Source organism: Esox lucius, chromosome 21 (genome assembly GCF_011004845.1).
Source record: "Esox lucius isolate fEsoLuc1 chromosome 21, fEsoLuc1.pri, whole genome shotgun sequence".
Taxonomy (NCBI): Eukaryota; Metazoa; Chordata; class Actinopteri; order Esociformes; family Esocidae; genus Esox; species Esox lucius.
Window position 1 is genome coordinate 32,380,411 of NC_047589.1, and position 19,214 is coordinate 32,399,624.

Genomic DNA, 19,214 nt, shown 5'->3' on the forward strand with positions numbered 1-19,214 from the left:
AAACATTAAACAAAGAAATATAAAAATGTGGCCAACTCTGCTTTTTAATACAAGTTATTTAATGGTAAATTCTTATAAGCAGCTTTTAGTTTTTTCCCAACCCAACGGTGAGTATTTCATATCCAGACCTTTGGTTCAAGTAAGTCTTCAAATCATACACCAAGGAGAACATTCACCCTCCGTCATACACCAAGGAGAACATTCACCATCCGTCATACACCAAGGAGAACCTTCACCCTCCGTCATACACCAAGGAGAACCTTCACCCTCCGTCATACACCAAGGAGAACCTTCACCCTCCGTCATACACCAAGGAGAACCTGCACCCTCCGTCATACACCAAGGAGAACCTTCACCCTCCGTCATACACCAAGGAGAACCTTCACCCTCCGTCATACACCAAGGAGAACCTTCACCCTCCGTCATACACTAAGGAGAACCTTCACCCTCCGTCATACACCAAGGAGAACCTTCACCCTCCGTCATACACCAAGGAGAACCTTCACCCTCCGTCATACACCAAGGAGAACCTTCACCCTCCGTCATACACCAAGGAGAACCTTCACCCTCCGTCATACACCAAGGAGAACCTTCACCCTCCGTCATACACCAAGGAGAACCTTCACCCTCCGTCATACACCAAGGAGAACCTTCACCCTCCGTCATACACCAAGGAGAACCTTCACCCTCCGTCATACACCAAGGAGAACCTTCACCCTCCGTCATACACCAAGTAGAACATTCACCCTGCATCATACACCAAGGAGAACAATCCCCCTGCGTCATAATAAAGTTTCTCAACGTAAAATTGCAAAGAGTTTGAGAATACCATAATCTACAGTACATAACATCATTAAAAAATTCTGAGAATCCAGAGAAATCTCTGTACACAACGAACAACGAAAATCAATATTGGATGGCTGTGACCTTTGGGCCCTCAGGCAGCACTGCCTTAACAACAGATAGGATTCTATACTGGAAATCACAGCATGGGCTCACAAACACTTCTAAAAAACCATTGTCTGTGGACACAGTACATCACTGCACAAATGCAAGTTAAAACAATACCATGCAAAGAAAAACCATATATAAACAAAATCCATAAATGCCACTGCCTTCTCTGGGCCCAAGCTCATGCATGATGGAGGCGAACTGGAAAACTGTCTTGTGGTCTGACAAATCAAAATGTGAAAATAAATTGGGAATCATGGACACCGCATCCTCTGGGCTAAAGAGGAGAGGGATCATCCGGATTCTTATCAGGGGCTAGTTCAAAAGCCAGCATCTGTGATGGTATGGGGGTGCATTAGTGCACATGGCATGGGTGACTTGCACATCTGTGAAGGCACAATTAACGCTGAACAATATATACAGGTTTTGGAACAACATATGCTTCCATCCAGATTGTCTTTTTCAGGGAAGGCCATTGTTATTTCAGCAGGACAAAGCTAAACCACATTCTGCACTTATTACAACATTATGGCTCTGTAGTAAAAGAGTCTGGGTGCTAAACTAGCCTGCTTGCAGCCCAGACCTGCAAACATTGAAAACATTTGGCACATAATGAAATCCTATATCAAGCAAGAATGGGAAAACATTACCTCTCATAACTACAGCAATTGGTCTCAGTTCCCATACACTTACAGAGCATTGTCAAAAGAATAGGTGATGAAACACAGTGGTAAACATGCCCCCTTTAGAGAAGTCCAAATAATAAAACAATTAGAGTATTGTTAGACAGTGCCTGAAGTATATCCTAGATGGAGATCTTCAGAGTCATCATAACCATTACCTCCTAGTTGGAGAACAACTGTTCTACAGAGTCCTCATAACCAGTACCTCCTAGTTGGAGAACCACCATTTCAAAACTATCACTTCTCACCCCAGCCCTCCTCTCCTCCCCCTCAACATCCTCCTTCCACCACCCAGCCTGTCATTATTTTGGGATAAGTACAACATCCCTCTATACACCACATGTCTTCACAAAGTTAAAACAGACCTAAAGACAAAAATATCTGTGGTTAGATGGAAGTGAAATACCAACAGACATTTAATTGTCTGTGGGAAACACCCAGTAAATTACACTATAGCACCTCTTTTAAAATCACAGAGTCCTTGAAGGCCGAATCAGTAATTGAAACAATAACAAAGGATACTCCCCACTCATTTCTATAAAAAGTTCAGGGATAGGGCTACAGAAATCATCGACAGTTCTAGAAAGTACTGGCCATCTATGACAATAAAATTATATTTTCAACCATGTTATGAGGTGGTTGAGTGTTTCTTTATGTTTACATAGTTCTGATGGGGCACAACAATTCAACTTAAGTGTGAATTTCCATTTACTATTTTTAAGGTATTAAACAACCTGTACATAGTTGTTGGGTTTTTACAGTTTTGTGTTTGCATTCATGTTTTATTGCTATTTGATTTAGATGCTTAGTTTCAACATTCTTAAATAGTTTCAGTTCATTTCAATTTCTTTAAATTAAGAAGCAATATGTCACAAAATAAGAACTGAAAAGGAGAGACATACTGACCATTGTTTATTCTTAAACAGACTGTCTTTTCCCGTAGGAAGTTATGGATAGTAGTGGTCAGTTCTGGTGGAGCTGTTGGGTCTTTTAATTTTAGAAATGTTACAGCTGAGTGGGCTCGATGTGATACCTTTAATTTGAAAAGAAAGCTGCTTAAACCACTATCTCTGCATGTGTCAATAAACATAATTTAAAAAATTTTGGTTTTTAACAGTAAGACACATAATTCACCCAAGTTGCATCAAAAAACTCATAACAGGGTCAAATAAATCACCTTTGAGACTTGAATTAAGGAACATTCCTAACCCGTTACACTGTCCCCATTCAAATACTGTCCTGACCCATTACACTGTCCCCCTTCCAAAACAATCCTAACCCGTTACACTGTCCTCCTTCTTCCAATATAGTCCTATCCCATTACATTGTCCCCCATCCAAAACGGTTGACCGTCATCTGGAACTTCTTCCATTTTCTAATAATTGCGCCAACAGTTGTTGCCTTCTCACCAAGCTGCTTGCCTATTGTCCTGTAGCCCGTCCCAGCCTTGTGCAGGTCTACAATTTTATCCCTGATGTCCTTACACAGCTCTCTGGTCTTGGCCATTGTAGAGAGGTCTGTTTGATTGAGTGTGTGGATAGGTGTCTTTTATACAGGTAACAAGTACAAACAGGGGCAGTTAATACAGGTATTGAGTGAAGAACAGGAGGGCTTCCTAAAGAAAAACTAACAGGTCTGTGAGAGCTGGAATAATTACTGGTTGGTAGGTGATCAAACACTTATGTCAATTAATTATTTAAAAATCATACAATTTGATTTTCGGGATTTCGTCTTTCACAGTTCTACATGCTTTGTAAGTAGGAAATCCTGCAAAATCGGCAGTGTATCAAATACTTGTTCTCCCCACTGTATATAATGCAATGCATGCAGTCAAGACCACAAAGCCTTAAATATAAACAACTGAGCAGAGTCGGACACATTGTTTTAGGCAACTGAATAAATATAAAAATAAATAAAACTTTTACTTGTATGTTATTTGTTTTAGGACATTTAACACAATGAGCTCCTTTTGCCAATAATACTTGTGCTGTTGATGGTGCTGGCTGCAGCACCATTTTGAGAATTCTTTCTATTTCTTTTGTCGGTACTGAACGGATCTCTTGGATCTGGAGGGGCATGGGTCTGTTTTTCGTTTCTTTCTACAGTACTTTTCGGAAAGGATCTGTTTTTCTTTGGATCCATTTGGAATGGGTCTAAAATTTTATTATTTTATTTCATGAGAATCGGGTCAGGTGGGAAAGACTTGGTTTAATTTCAGAGACCTCTAAGAGAGAAAAGTAATAAGAAGGAACACACACATTAAATTCGTAACATTATTCTATTGTTCAGTTTAATTGTAAAGAACATAGTGTGCGCGCTTCATCTGTGAAACAGATGTGAAACTGATGTGAAATAGTATGTATGTGCGTGCGATGTGAAACAGATGAGAAATAGTGTTTGTGTGTGTGTGTGTGTGTGATGTGAAACTGATGTGAAATAATGTGTGTGTGTGAGAAACAGGTGTGAAATAATGTGTGTGAGTGATGTGAAACAGGAGTGAAATAACGTGTGTGTGTGTGTGTGTGTTTGTGATGTGAAACAATGTGTGTGTGTGTGAGCATTCATCCATTTGTAAAACCATCAAGAGGACCAAAAATGAAATGTATCATGTCGAGTTATTTTGATCCCTGCCTTTCTGCGTAAGTTGCGCTTATTCCACACAGGCCACTGTTCCTGACAGGACAGAATGTGCAGCTGAACAAGACACTTCACAGCCTCCTTAGTCACCATTCACACTGCAGGGCCTCATGGGAAATTGAGTCTTTTTTTCACTGTGGGAAGCATAAGAGACCCACAATGCCTCTCTATGGGGCCACAAAACCCTGAAAAATGGAGGCTATTGATGTTGGTTGTCTTAGTTATTGTCATCGGGCGGTTACCATCCATAGTCCCAGGGCTACGTTGGCCGCCAACAGAGTACTTCCTCCCAAAAGCACGAAGAAGCCAATCAGCTCGCGCCGTTGCCGGTCCTTAACCAAGGTGACCAGTGTGGCCTCCAATAGAGCGGAAAGCATCCACTGGCCATCGAGAGCAAAGCATGGTACAGAGTTGACCACGGCTAAAGCCCCTGACAAGGAGATCACATATCTGTCACAGAATGGGTTAAGGAGTATAAATAATATGAAAATCATTTAAATTAATCACCACAGTCTTACCGACATAATGGGTTAAAAGATCAATATTTAGAACCATAATCTGTATTAGTCTAAAGGAGAGTTGTTGAACATATCCATGGCAACAAACAGTGTTTTGGCACATCATTGGGAGGATACTTGCAGAAGGTCTCTATGACAACAGGGAGTTCCAGGTTCAGGAAGCCGAAACGAGGAGCAAAGTTGGTCATACTGACTGAGGAGGAAAAACTAATTAAAAAGGTACAATTGTCTTTGCTATACTGAAAAACGCAGTATATAATCATTTATTTGGAAAATAAATTGGGCATTATTCATTACAAATACACTATTCATGAAGAGTGTCTATATATTTGGGCTGTATTTTACATACACTCTCTCTCTCTGACCTGCATATTGGAGGTGAGGTGGATACCCCACAAACAGCATGTGTGTGTTGGGTGGGTGAGTTAGACGGATCAACCGGGTCTGGTTCTCCAGGGAGGGAGAGATACACACTCTGGGTGCCTGGTTGTCCAGAGGACTTTGACAGTCCACATTGCTGCGACAAACATGGCTGCCAGCCAGCATCTTACGAACCGGGAGACAAGCAAACTGAAAACAAGCAGCGCATTATAACACTGTTGGTCCAAGTGTGTTTGTGGGTAAAGGTTTGACTTTATGAACTGTGGGCATGTTTGTCCATGTATGGATGTGTGTGTGTTTCACCTCTCTCTCCTGTAGTTTAGTGTAGGAGAAGCAGAGATCAGTCAGGCTGTTATTACTGCAGCATTCTATAGATCCATCCAACCTCCTGAAGGCTGTGGAGAGAGAGAGGAGAGAGGAGAGACAGGAGAGAGAGGCGAGACAGGAGGAGGAATGAAAGGAAAAAGAGTGAAGAGAAAAGGTATTAGTGTTGGATTATGTTCAAAGTTAATTTATCAAATGCACCGAATAACACAGCGTCATCCTGTACAATGAAATTCTTGTGATATGGCACATCTACGTATTAAGAATTAATAAATACATAAAGCGGTAACATTCATCAGAACCGCTTTCCGCTTTCAATCAATCTAATTCAATCAAATGTATTTATAAAATCCTTTTTACAACAGCAGTTGTCACAAAGTGCCTTACAGAGACACCCGGCCTTAAACCCCAAGGAACAAACAACAGTAGTGTTGAATTTCAGTGGCTAGGAAAAACTCCCTAAGGTCGAATTTTAGGAAGAAACCTAGAGATGACCCAGGCTCAGAGGGGTGACCAGTCCTCTTCTGGCTGTGCCGGGTGAGATATTAAGAGTCCAATTGGAATAATAAATACATTTCTCTGGGCTAAATCCAGAGTCTATTTCATTTTAGACTAGGTCAGAAATATGACCAGGTGGACAAGTACAGGGACAGCAACGGGCCCCCCAAACCAGGTAATCCGCAGGTGTGGACCAGGACCTCATCTCCTCCTAAAATTTTAAACTGGATGAGACTGAGAAAAGTTAGTAGTGCATTCCTCATATCCCCCAGCACAATAATATAGCAGTGTAACACCTTGGAACTGAGACGTGGCTTTCTTCCCAGACTCACACCTCAATCAGTTTTTTTTGTTTGAACACCAATCTTACCGTGCCCCACCTCCGTCCCGGGGTTGCCCGCCCTTTCCCGTGCTCCTACTCACCCCCCATGTCGAATCCAATGGCAAAAAATATAGAAATAATATACATAAATTAAACTAGCAGCAATTTTAAGAAGAATAGAATGGGGATTTTAATTTTTTGCTTTTTCAGCAATTTTAGGGGAAGGTATTAAGTAAAATGAGTTAGTTTGATGTGTTGTTGTAATATTACTTTTTTTTTAAGCCTGATGGCATGAAATTGCACTGATCTGTTCACCGGTTTTGACTGCGTTCTATGAAGTATAGGGAAATCTTTAGAGCCCTTATTGTAATCATTTATTATTCGATTATATTATTATTATAATTTTTTTCGTGGAACTGCTGAGTAACTCAACAAGGCTCTGGTAGAAAATGCTGTAACTTTGCACACGGAAAATATTGACCATGAGTACCTACCACAGACACCCGCCCAGATTCCTCCACCAGGAGTGCTACAGTACAACATTCAATTAGATAATTTCAAAATGATGGCATTTCCACCCCATTTGACCCCATTTCTATACATGCCTCATTTCTCATGATGAACAAAAAAAGCTTCAAGAACCCATAAAATCTGCCATCTTGCATAGTTCTGTACCGTGAAGATTTGCCTAAACTTACTAAATATTGAAACTATTACAATGTAAATTTGATTCACCTGCCGTTTGTGGCAGGGCCCATTATCTTGCTGAAAGAGGCCAGTGCCATCAGGGAACATTGTTGCCATGAAAGGGTGCACATGGTCTGCAACAATGCTTAGGTAGGTGGTAGGTGTCAAAGCAACATCCACATGAATGGCAGGACCCAAAGTTTCCCAGCAGAACATTGCCCAAAGCATCACACTGCCTCCGCCGGCTTGTCTCCTTCCCATAGTGCATCCTGGTGCCATGTGTTCTCCAGGTAAGCGACCCACAAACACCCGGCCATCCACGTGATTTAAGAAAACGTGATTCATCAGACCAGGCCACCTTCTTCCATTGGACCGTGGTCCAGTGTGGATGCAAATGTGCCCATTGTAGGCGCTTTCGGCAGTGGACAGGGGTCAGCATGGGCACCCTCACTGGTCTGCGGCACCGCAATTCCATACACAACAAACTGCAATGCACTGTGTGTTCAGACACCGATCAGTATCAGCATTAACTTTTTCAGCAATTTGAGCTACAGTAGCTCGTCTGTTGGATCAGACCACACAACCAGCCTTCACTCCTTTACATCAATGAGCCTTGGTCACCCATGACCCTGCGACCGGTTCACTGCTTTTCCTTCCTTGGACCGCTTTTGATAGGTACTGACCACTGCAGACTGGGAACACCCCACAAGGGCTGCTGTTTTGGAGATGCTCTGACCTTATGCTTGCCCATTTTTCCTGCTTCTAACACATCAACATTGAAAACAGAATGTTTGCTCCCAAATATACCCCACCCAATGACAGCTGCCATGATAACGAGATTATCAGTGTTATTCACTTCACTTGTCATTGGTCACAAAGTTATGGCTGATTGGCGATAACTAACCTTTTCGTCCCCTCTTGTTTTACTGCGCAAGGGGTTGTGTCACATACTCATCTGACACACTACATATTATGCAAGAAGCAATTTGAGATTCAGTCACAACCTTTTTCAAAAAGGGAATAAATCCCCCCCCCCCCATCATCAATGAAGTATTCAGACCCTTTATCATGACTTTCAAAATGGAGCTCAAATGCATTCGGTTTCCATTGATCATCCTAGAGATGTTTCAAAAAATTTGATTGGACTCCACCTGTGGTAAATTAAATTGATTGGACATGATTTAGAAAGGCATGATTTAGACATGATTTAGAGTTCAATAAGATTTCTTATTGTGTGAATGATCGAACAACTTATTAATTAAATAACTGAAAATATGTTTCCTCTCATAAAGAGGCTGTCTAGTAGTGTTTCTTCTCATAAAGAGGCAATCTGGGTTTAGAAATGTAAGGGGTTTGAGGACCAAGAGTTAAAACTGATTCTGGTTTGAAAAGTGGGTTTGTGGTGGGTGTGGTCAGGGGCGTGACACAGGCATGGCTAGGCACACAGCAATATAATAAATAATGTAAAATAATCCCTATCATTATTTAAATATATTAGAGGCCCCTCCCTCTCTTAATAATATTTATAAAATGTGAAAATACTGAACATATACCTCATAAAGCCTATGTATTAAAGTCTTTATAACTATCTACATTCATATTAAGAATGTATACTGTATATACTCATGGGTCAGGATTATATTCCTATAATCCCCAAATCTAAACCTTGCTTACTGCTGTCTCTCTGTTGGTTCAGTCTGTCTCACTACTCTCTGGGTCACTCTGTCTCTCTGTTGGTTCAGTCACTGTCTCACTACTCTCTGGGTCACTCTGTCTCTCTGTTGGTTCAGTCACTGTCTCACTACTCTCTGGGCCACTCTGTCTCTCTGTTGGTTCAGTCACTGTCTCACTACTCTCTGGTCCACTCTGTCTCTCTGTTGGTTCAGTCACTGTCTCACTACTCTCTGGTCCACTCTGTCTCTCTGTTGGTTCAGTCACTGTCTCAATACTCTCTGGTCCAATCTGTCTCTCTGTTGGTTCAGTCTGTCTCACTACTCTCTGGGCCACTCTGTTGGTTCAGTCACTGTCTCACTACTCTCTGGTCCACTCTGTCGGTTCAGTCACTGTCTCACTACTCTCTGGTCCACTCTGTCTCTCTGTTGGTTCAGTCACTGTCTCACTACTCTCTGGTCCACTCTGTCTCTCTGTTGGTTCAGTCACTGTCTCACTACTCTCTGGTCCACTCTGTCTCTCTGTTGGTTCAGTCACTGTCTCACTACTCTCTGGTCCACTCTGTCTCTCTGTTGGTTCAGTCACTGTCTCACTACTCTCTGGGCCACTCTGTCTCTCTGTTGGTTCAGTCTGTCTCACTACTCTCTGAGTGGACAGAATGGACCAGAGAGTAGTGAGACAGTTTATAGGCAAAATATTAACTCATTATCTAGCTACCGGTCTAATTATTCACAAAACCAAAAACGCACGTTGCAGCATTACCATGGCATTGCTAACTTTTAAATGTACAGACAAGCTACATACAGAGCTCTATACAGTGCAAAGATTTCACTGATGTTTTGAGGACAGAATAAGCAAAGTATGAGCAAACGCAACTTGAGATTTAATGGTCTTCAAAGTATTTCTGACATTTTGTTTAATAACTATTACTTCAACGTTCTTAGAAAACGCATCAACAGTGATTGCAGAGTGTTGAAAGATTCATTCCTAACGCAACATAACTTTCAAATGTTTAGAAGTGAGTGTTTCTGGGGTGTTAAATTACTACAGTACAATAGGATTCATGCCTGCAAGTGGCAAAGGATCAAATTCCACCACAGACGCAATTGCTGTTACACACTCCTCTTCCAATTATACACACACTCCTCTTCCAATTATACACACACTCCTCTTCCAATTATACACACACTCCTCTTCCAATTATACACACACTCCTCTTCCAATTATACACACACTCCTCTTCCAATTATACACACACTCCTCTTCCAATTATACACACACTCCTCTTCCAATTATACACACACTCCTCTTCCAATTATACACACACTCCTCTTCCAATTATACACACACTCCTCTTCCAATTATACACACACTCCTCTTCCAATTATACACACACTCCTCTTCCAATTATACACACACTCCTCTTCCAATTATACACACACTCCTCTTCCAATTATACACACACTCCTCTTCCAATTATACACACACTCCTCTTCCAATTATACACACACTCCTCTTCCAATTATACACACACTCCTCTTCCAATTATACACACACTCCTCTTCCAATTATACACACACTCCTCTTCCAATTATACACACTCCTCTTCCAATTATACACACTCCTCTTCCAATTATACACACTCCTCTTCCAATTATATTGCAACTGAGCCATTTCCTGTACTTAAGGCTGGAGAACACATTGAAAGAGATCTCAGTTGAGTAGATTTGGTATAGCAGTAGGTGAGTCAGGTTTCAGGGTGGTGTGTGGTATTACCTCGGCCATGGGCCCAGCTGGGCTGAAGGGCAAGCGAGGAGACACAGTACCCAGGCTGAGGGTTGTGTGAGGAGAGAGTCAGACAGGAATGCCAGTCTTCTACGGATCCGACATCACAGTCCTCCAGCGCTGTCACCATGTCGCCCACAGACAAACCTCTAGGACCATCTGCAGGTGAGCCCTGACACACATACAGTTACAAACACCACCCAAGCAGGACTAGTCCATCACCTCAGAGGAAAATCAGCTGCTTCAAACACACTAACCTGCACCACATCAGTGACAAGGGCTCCAGCCCCGGTGTAGTAGACAGGAAACAGGAAGACAGGCAACAGGAAGAGGAAACATAACGCTGTCACACACAACACAAAGTTATGCCACACCCCTAAAGAGAGAGAAAACAATTGTAGATGAGTTTATCAAAGTTGGCTCCTGTTCATTTACACCATACACTAGGGTGGGTGTAGGGAAGGTGTAGGGTGGGTGTAGGGAGGGTGTAGGGTGTGTGAGGGGAAGGTGTAGGGTGGGTGTAGGGTGTGTGAGGGGAAGGTGTAGGGTGGGTGTAGGGAAGGTGTAGGGTGTGTGATGGTAATTCCATCGATCGACACTCTTAAATAAGGAAGTACAGAGATGAAATTCTCTAGGCACAATTAACAGTTTATTCATTATTTGCAAATAAGAGAGACGCGTCAAACGCTTACAAACATAATCGTCCGAGGAGTCTCTGACTCCATACATGCACAATCCGTATTTATTACAGTGAAAAGGGGTGTGGTAAGTTGTTGCCCATCTGTCTTGTGTCACAAAGGCTTTACCCAAAGGGCGGGCTGTCACCCAACCTTATCCTTCCTGCCATAATGTTTACTGTTGTGTTTACCTAAAGGGGCCAACTGATCTTACTTCCCCCCAAGGACCACATTCCTGAGGAACAGAGAACTGACACCCTTCTTTGTCTAGGCAGGAGGACATGGACCAAATACCTAATAATCCTCTGATATTATACAGACGTGTGTCACAATCAAAGTAAAGATTTACATACCAGCCAATGGAAAGACAGACATTTCTCAAATGGTGTAAGGTGGGTGTAGGTTGGGTGAGGGGAAGGTGTATGGTGGGTGAGGGGAAGGTGTATGGTGGGTGAGGGGAAGATGTAGGGTGGTTGTAGGGAAGGTGTAAGATGGGTGTAGGTTGGGTGAGGGGAAGGTGTAAGGTGGGTGTAGGTTGGGTGAGGGGAAGGTGTAAGGTGGGTGTAGGTTGGGTGAGGGGAAGGTGTAAGGTGGGTGTAGGTTGGGTGAGGGGAAGGTGTAAGGTGGGTGTAGGTTGGGTGAGGGAAAGGTGTATGGTGGGTGAGGGGAAGGTGTAAGGTGGGTGTAGGTTGGGTGAGGGGAAGGTGTAGGGTGGGTGTAGGGAAGGTGTAAGGTGGGTGTAGGTTGGGTGAGGGGAAGGTGTATGTTGGGTGAGGGGAAGGTGTAAGGTGGGTGTAGGTTGGGTGAGGGGAAGGTGTAAGGTGGGTGTAGGTTGGGTGAGGGGAAGGTGTATGGTGGGTGAGGGGAAGGTGTAAGGTGGGTGTAGGTTGGGTGAGGGGAAGGTGTATGGTGGGTGAGGGGAATGTGTAAGGCGGGTGTAGGTTGGGTGAGGGGAAGGTGTAAGGTGGGTGTAGGTTGGGTGTAGGGTGCAACTCCAAAAAACAGATCCATTCAGTTCTCTGGTGTGTCTTACCTGCACAGAAGACCCGTAGCTGCTGGGCAGGGGAGATGAGGTTGAGGTGTGTGGTGAACAGATCCACAAATGCTCCAGGATACACCACAAACACAAACACACCGAATCCATTGACACGCACCTGCTCCCTGCAAACACAGTATGAATACAGCATTCAAGGGAAATTACAGATATGAAAAGCAATTTAATCTGAAACCAACTCCATCCTTCAGATAAATCGTTCTGTTGATTTTCCTCGTTCCTAACACATATGCACCAGGACTTCCATTAGCCGGATATGGTCAGCTTTTGGCCAAAAAAAAAAAAGAAAAGGAGTACAATTATTGGCTTCCGGCCAAATTGTCTGGAAGAAAATCTATTGCAGTTTTCAAAACATTCAAACTGCTCGCAAATTCTTGATAAGTAAGTTCAGTGAAGTGTACCCTAACTGAAATACCATGTTCATTTTTATTATTTTAGAAATTCAAAACCATTCAACTTATTCTGAAGCCCTGGGGGTATCCAAATGTAATGTAAAACAGGGTACCTATTATATTTTACTATTTTATTTCAATATAAAACCAAAATATGTGCATTTTTCTGACCATTTCACATTATTACTCATGTAAGTGTCTCAGAAAATGTGTTTTCAATACATCCTTCATGTATCTGAGGGTCGGCAGAATCCCAGAATATAAAGGACTTCCTTCTACTATAGAGGATGACCATTTTAGAAGCCAAAATGTCAAGATAGTGACAGGCGGACTTTAAAACCCTAAACCTCAGAGGGTTTTAATGGAACCCCTGACGTGCAAACAGTTTTGATTCTATAAACATGTGAATCATGACAATCAAAAATCAATGAACTGCATTTATGCAATCTATATACGCATATAGTGGTGTAATAAAATATGGGTTTTTCCATCTGTGTCTGTATATAGTGGGTGTTTCTCACCTTATTGCAGCCACAGCGTGGCCCAGTTCATGTATAACCCCACTGAGTAGCAGAGCAGAGAAGAAGTAGGCAAGCTGACTGACAGGCAGATTCACACCTGGGACCTGCACACACATGCAAGCAAGTTTTACTATTAAGGTGTGGACAGGCAATTCAGTACAATTAAAAATAATTATAAGACTAATTCTTATTAAAATGAGGACCATGCAAAAGTCCACACCTTGCATGATTTTCCATGTTTTACTGTCGTCTTAAGGACGTTATCCTCACTACAATAGTAAAACAGGAATACACACACACACACACACACACACACACACACACACACACACACACACACACACACACACACACACACACACACACACACACACACACACACACACACACACACACACACCTTCCTGTCCTTGTGGGGACCAAACAACTAATCCTAACCTAGAAATATATGTTTTCTATTTCTTAACCCTAACCTCAACAATCTAACCTTTATGACTGAAGTTGGCCTAGCCCTAAAGCCTAACCCTAACCCTTTATGACTGAAGTTGACCTAGCCCTAAAGCCTAACCCTGACCCTTTATGACTGAAGTTGACCTAGCCCTAAAGCCTAACCCTTTATGACTGAAGTTGACCTAGCCCTAAAGCCTAACCCTAAACCTTGATGCTTAACCCAACACTTAAGCTAAATTCTAACATAATGTCTAACTGTCCTTCTTGGGGACCCAATTGCACAAAGACATAAATCCCACACAGAGGAAAGAGCAAGGTGTGATGCAGAGTCCTGACTATCTATAATGACTTTTAATTATATTATGCTCATTGATTTTAGTTTGTACTGACTGCTGAGTGAAATAGAAGTTGAACACAGACACACACAGACAGACATAAACAAAGAAAGATTGTTAGTGTGTACATACCACCACCTGAAGTGTCTGTTGACTGGCTCCTTGAGTTTGTAGGTCAGAGGTCATCTGATGGAGAGTTTGCTGTAGAGTCCTCACCAGCAACACCACCGACCCACACATAGACACCACCCCAAATACTAGACCACTGGTAAACCTGCACACACACGAGTATGTTTTACTATCAAGGTGAGGACCGGCAATTTGGTACCTATAAAAATAACATTTTTACCTAACCCCTAAAGACCACCCTAACCCTATTTTATCTAACCCCTAAGATCAACATGCAATACAGAGGACAGTAGGAAACCATGCAATACAGAGGACAGTAGGAAACCATGCTATACAGAGGACAGTAGGAAACCATGCTATACAGAGGACAGTAGGAAACCATGCTATACAGAGGACAGTAGGAAACCATGCAATACAGAGGACAGTAGGAAACCATGCTATACAGAGGACAGTAGAACACCATGCTATACAGAGGACAGTAGAACACCATGCTATACAGAGGACAGTAGGAAACCATGTTATACAGAGGACAGTAGGAAACCATGCAATACAGAGGACAGTAGGAAACCATGCAATACAGAGGACAGTAGGAAACCATGCTATACAGAGGACAGTAGAACACCATGCTATAGAGAGGACAGTAGGAAACCATGCAATACAGAGGACAGTAGGAAACCATGCTATACAGAGGACAGTAGAACACCATGCAATACAGAGGACAGTAGAAAACCATGTTATACAGAGGACAGTAGGAAACCATGCAATACAGAGGACAGTAGAACACCATGCTATACAGAGGACAGTAGAATACCATGCTATACAGAGGACAGTAGAACACCATGCTATACTGAGGACAGTAGGAAACCATGCTATACAGAGGACAGTAGAACACCATGCTCTAGATCTTACCAGAGGTAGAGGGCATTGGGTTTTAGATCCTACCAGAGGTAGAGGGCATTGGGGTTTAGATCTTACCAGAGGTAGAGGGCATTGGGGTTTAGATGTTACCAGAGGTAGGGGGCATAGTGTTTAGATCTTACCAGAGGTAGAGGGCATTGGGGTTTAGATCTTACCAGAGGTAGAGGGCATTGGGGTTTAGATGTTACCAGAGGTAGGGGGCATAGTGTTTAGATCTTACCAGAGGTAGAGGGCATTGGGGTTTAGATCTTACCAGAGGTAGAGGGCATTGGGGTTGATTCGTGCGCAGCGTGCAAAGACGCGGTTGAAGAGGGAGGTCTGCCAGCGGAGATGGAATGGCGAGAGAGACAGTCCTTTGGCTCCCAGCCAGGCCTCATAACCATGACGAAATGAGATGGATGACTGTGAGAGAGAATGTCAGAATGTTGCTAGACCCTTAGCCACCAAGAGGACTCAAAACAAAACACATTCTCCTCTCATCTATACACCAAGTCTCTTGGCTCTGTCATATCCTCACATGATCTTTCCTATCACTGCTATATTATTAAAACATAATAGAATGATATGTGCCCTTGAGAAACATCTTTAGTAAAGTTGCTGAGCAGCAGAAGCATGAGAAGATGACAGATCTGAGGTTACAATGACAGGAGCAGCATCGCAGCTTCAAGAAAAGGGGAAGAGACAGTTATGACCCAGGTGCAACAGCAGCTAGCAGCAAAGTTTTGTAACTGCATGTACGTTTCGTTGTGGCCTCAAAGGTTCATCATGGTACATTAAACTTCTGTATTTATTGGGAGTATTTAATATTATCTGCCTCTATCTTATTGTTGGGAAATCCAGTAGCAATAGCAAGATATTAGCGGCTCCATGGTGGGTGCGGTGGTGGGGGCTCCATGGCTACGTTTCACACCCATGGGGGAGAAATCTAGGCTCCGTCCTGATCACAGGTACTTGTGATCTCATTTCTAAATTACTGCAAATCACTCTAGGTATGTGCAACCAAATCCCTGTAACTAATTGAAAAGCAGCAGCCCCCTGGTGCTCAACCTTACCAAGTTCTCCTACCACCTGGATTCTTTGCGCTCTACAGTGGTTTACAGATGATGGTCGAATCTGCTATAAGCCTATGGTTCTACATACGGTGGAGATTCTCCTTCCTACCATCAGGCAATGTTCAAACCCTAACTCCCTACCCTGGCTCTAGTCCTGACTGGTAAGTGGGTATAGACATCCTAGTTCATGCTTTATTTGTTTGTTAGATGTCAGTTGGAAACGTAAAAGATAGCTAGCTACAAGATATTGATTACATAACAATACATTTCTGTCTAGGCCTGATCCATCGCACAGAGCACTCGATGTTAGATGTCATGACTAACTAGTTATTTACAGTCACTGCATCAGACAAACAGCGAATTCTAACCTTACCTTCAGTAACACGTCGGTGAGATAAATGAAGCACCAGCTGCCCAAAACACAAACGACGAGCGGCACGGGAATCATGGTGAGAGACAGAACACAATAAGACTGGAGGGAGAGAAAGACAGTGAAAAAGTGGAAGTGGAAAGAAAAGAGTAGACGCCAAATCTAAAAAATATTAGAGAAAATCTCCCGATTCCATGTTCCGATGTTAAGCCCAGTGTTTACTGCAAACGTCACCTCTGTGCGACTGTGCGCCTCTACTACCGGTATTATTGCGAAAGGAAAGAGTAATCGATAAGGTCAGATAGTCGAGTGCCGAATGGTCATTGTGGTTAAGCACTACTAACAAAAAAAAAATCAGGGTAACGGGTCCGATTTCAAGGACAACACAGAAGAAACCTCTCCACCCCCTCCACTCTTGGCTCCTGAAATAGTCGATTGAGATAAATCTTATTAGATTAATTTATTTAATACATCATGCAACTATCAACAATAACATATTATGGGCTTCCAAACAAGTATTAATGGTATGACACTGAAAGAGCTGTTACTGCCTTTCAATTAGAGCAGACATCCCAAGTCTCCCGGACGTTCCGGGAGTCTCCCGCATATTGATAGCGGCTCCCTGATGCCCGCAAATGAGTTAAAATATCCCGGAATTTAGAACGCGTGATCAAGGGCGCGCATGCAAGACAGAGACTGTGCTTCAAACCGTGTAGCGCGCGCACGGCAGAGAGGGAGAGGGAGCGAGAAACCTTGTGTGTGTGTGTGTGTGTGTGCTAGTCTGCGTTTGTGCCTAATGAAGCGCATGAGAGCATCCTGATTGGCCTGTTTCGGTAAATCAACCAATCAATTGTCAGTGTGGGCGGGCTTTTATCTCTTCTCTCGAGTCCCGAACTGAATGCTCCGTCAGTTCAGTATAGAAACAAGAGCGCCGTGACAGAGGGAGAGTGCCCTCAAAAAACGCAAATACAAGATTTTACGCAAGACTACACGAAAGTGTACCCCTGTCTTATAAGAGTACAAAATATTGACAGTCTTGCACGCTGTACAGTTTGCAACAGCTACTTCAGCATTGCCCATGGTGATTTAAATGATTGTAAAAGTCTTCGGGATTTCAGGGCGGATTCGGAATACCTCCCTGAAATGACTTTTTGCAGGTTGGGATGTCTGTTAGAGACAAAGTAATTTCTGCCCTGCACATGCCCATCAGATTTGGTAGTGTGGCTAGTGGACGATCAAGACCTGCTCATCTGCCATTTATAAGATAATCTTTATTAAAATACATTACATCATTTTGTTGGTTCATCTACCCATCAGCTGGCAGTCTAGACGGGTGTGTCGAATGTACCTTTAGTGGATCTTTGCCATTTTTACACGCCATCACAGACAAGAATGGAATGACAAGAACATTTTATTTTATTTGATCACAGAAAAGAAAACTTGCTGCCCAAGTCATCACTGTTTCCTGATAGATGGCTGTATGTTCCATACGGCTGTAGATCTAAGAACTAATTATTACATTTTGCTTTCATCTAAAGCACGTTGCAGAGTCATGCATGGATTCAGCGTTCGTGTGGGTGGCCTTAAAGGCCTTGGTCAAGTGATAAATCTATTGATATTAGGTGTTTGCACAGTATCAAATTAAACTATATTTGTTTAGCACATTTCTTAAATCGTTCTTTACCAATTAAAATTAATTCAAGAAGCTTTACAAGTAAACATAAAAGGGTTAATGAGGCTGCCCAGCTGCATGCCAGTCATGTGGTCTTTGTTTCATAGAAATATGCAATTAGATGTTTCTGACTGATAAGTAACTGGCCTGTTCAGATCACATGATGTTAATATATGCAGACCACCGATTTTGGTTTAATCATGTATCACATGATTCACAGTGGATATCTGGTGACATCATGAGAAAAAAAGCTATTTTAAGCTGTTGAGCAAAACTACAGATAAAACAATCCAAGTGATTTTCATTAGATTCTACATGGGGAACCAAATTGTTGCAATTTTATTCATTTTAAAAGCTTTTTTGTGACAGCCTCCCCACCTTAATTCTGCCCCTCCCCAACCCCATGCTGGGCCCTGTTTGTTATCAGAGCCAAAGGTGATAGGGTGAACAGGAAGTTAGTGTTGCCATGGGCAACAAACTTATATCCAGCCAGACAGTTGCCCTCTAAAACTAGTAATTAAACTCACAGGCTGTGTGCAACTCAACAGTGTGTACAGGCACTCACCTGTTCTCTCTGTGTCTGAGTGTGCGTGTGTGTGTTTGTGGGTAGTATTTGCATACTCTGCTGTTCTTTGGAGGCAAATGACTGCTCATTTAATTTCAAGTCTAAAGAGAATGAGAGAGAAAGCAAAAAGAAGAGGGTGTCAGTCTACATTTGAGGGATTCAAAAGGTTAGTGAACATTGTCTTTGAAAAATATATACTAAACAGTATGAGGATATATACTCTAGAGAGTATGGGGTATATACAAAATGGAGTATAGGGGTATATACTCTAGAGAGCATGGGGTATATACAATAGGGAGTATGGTGGTATATACTCTAGAGAGCATGGGGTATATACAATAGGGAGTATGGTGGTATATACTCTAGAGAGCATGGGGATATATATAATAGGAAGTATAGAGGTATATACTCTAGAGAGTATGGTGGTATATACTGTAGAGAGTATGATGGTATATACTCTAGAGCAGTGTTTCTCAATGGGGGCAGTACCGCAGCCCAGGTGGTGTTCAGAGGATGATGGGGGACGCTACAAGCAATATTTTGGAAAGGGGGGCTTTGATGTGCCCTTGGGGGAGGTTTGTTTTAAGGCAAGTTTACACAGAAGATTTACAACAATACGAGT

General features: G+C 42.5%; 1 protein-coding gene across 4 annotated transcripts; it reads right to left on the reverse strand.

Moving 5' to 3' along the window:
- Nucleotides 1–3,898: 3,898 nt before the first annotated feature.
- mbtps2 (membrane-bound transcription factor peptidase, site 2) lies at nucleotides 3,899–18,330 on the reverse strand. Of its 4 annotated transcripts, XM_010866266.5 has the most exons (11): nucleotides 16,359–18,326; nucleotides 15,187–15,335; nucleotides 14,019–14,160; nucleotides 13,102–13,205; nucleotides 12,168–12,295; nucleotides 10,715–10,833; nucleotides 10,449–10,629; nucleotides 5,474–5,565; nucleotides 5,155–5,359; nucleotides 4,907–4,982; nucleotides 3,899–4,721 (listed from the first exon to the last, which is right to left on the reverse strand). In XM_010866266.5, exons 1-11 carry the CDS (start codon nucleotides 16,431–16,433, stop codon nucleotides 4,499–4,501), a joined length of 1,494 nt encoding a protein of 497 aa, XP_010864568.2. In that variant the 5' UTR covers nucleotides 16,434–18,326; the 3' UTR covers nucleotides 3,899–4,498. The 4 variants fall into 4 exon arrangements, with proteins under 4 accessions (XP_010864568.2, XP_028972204.2, XP_019897582.2 ...); XM_029116371.2 differs by lacking the exon at nucleotides 16,359–18,326 and having other exon boundaries at nucleotides 14,958–15,279; XM_020042023.3 differs by lacking the exon at nucleotides 16,359–18,326 and having other exon boundaries at nucleotides 14,925–15,279.
- Nucleotides 18,331–19,214: the final 884 nt, after the last annotated feature.

Coding starts and splice junctions, on each gene's coding strand:
- mbtps2 (XM_010866266.5), bottom strand. CDS start 16,433: ATGATTCCCGTGCCGCTCGTCGTTTGTGTTTTGGGCAGCTGGTGCTTC. Junction 12,296..13,101: donor CACGCTGTGGCTGCAATAAG/GTGAGAAACACC, acceptor CTGTGTTTGCAG/GGAGCAGGTGCGTGTCAATG. Junction 4,722..4,906: donor GTCATAGAGACCTTCTGCAA/GTATCCTCCCAA, acceptor ATTCTGTGACAG/ATATGTGATCTCCTTGTCAG.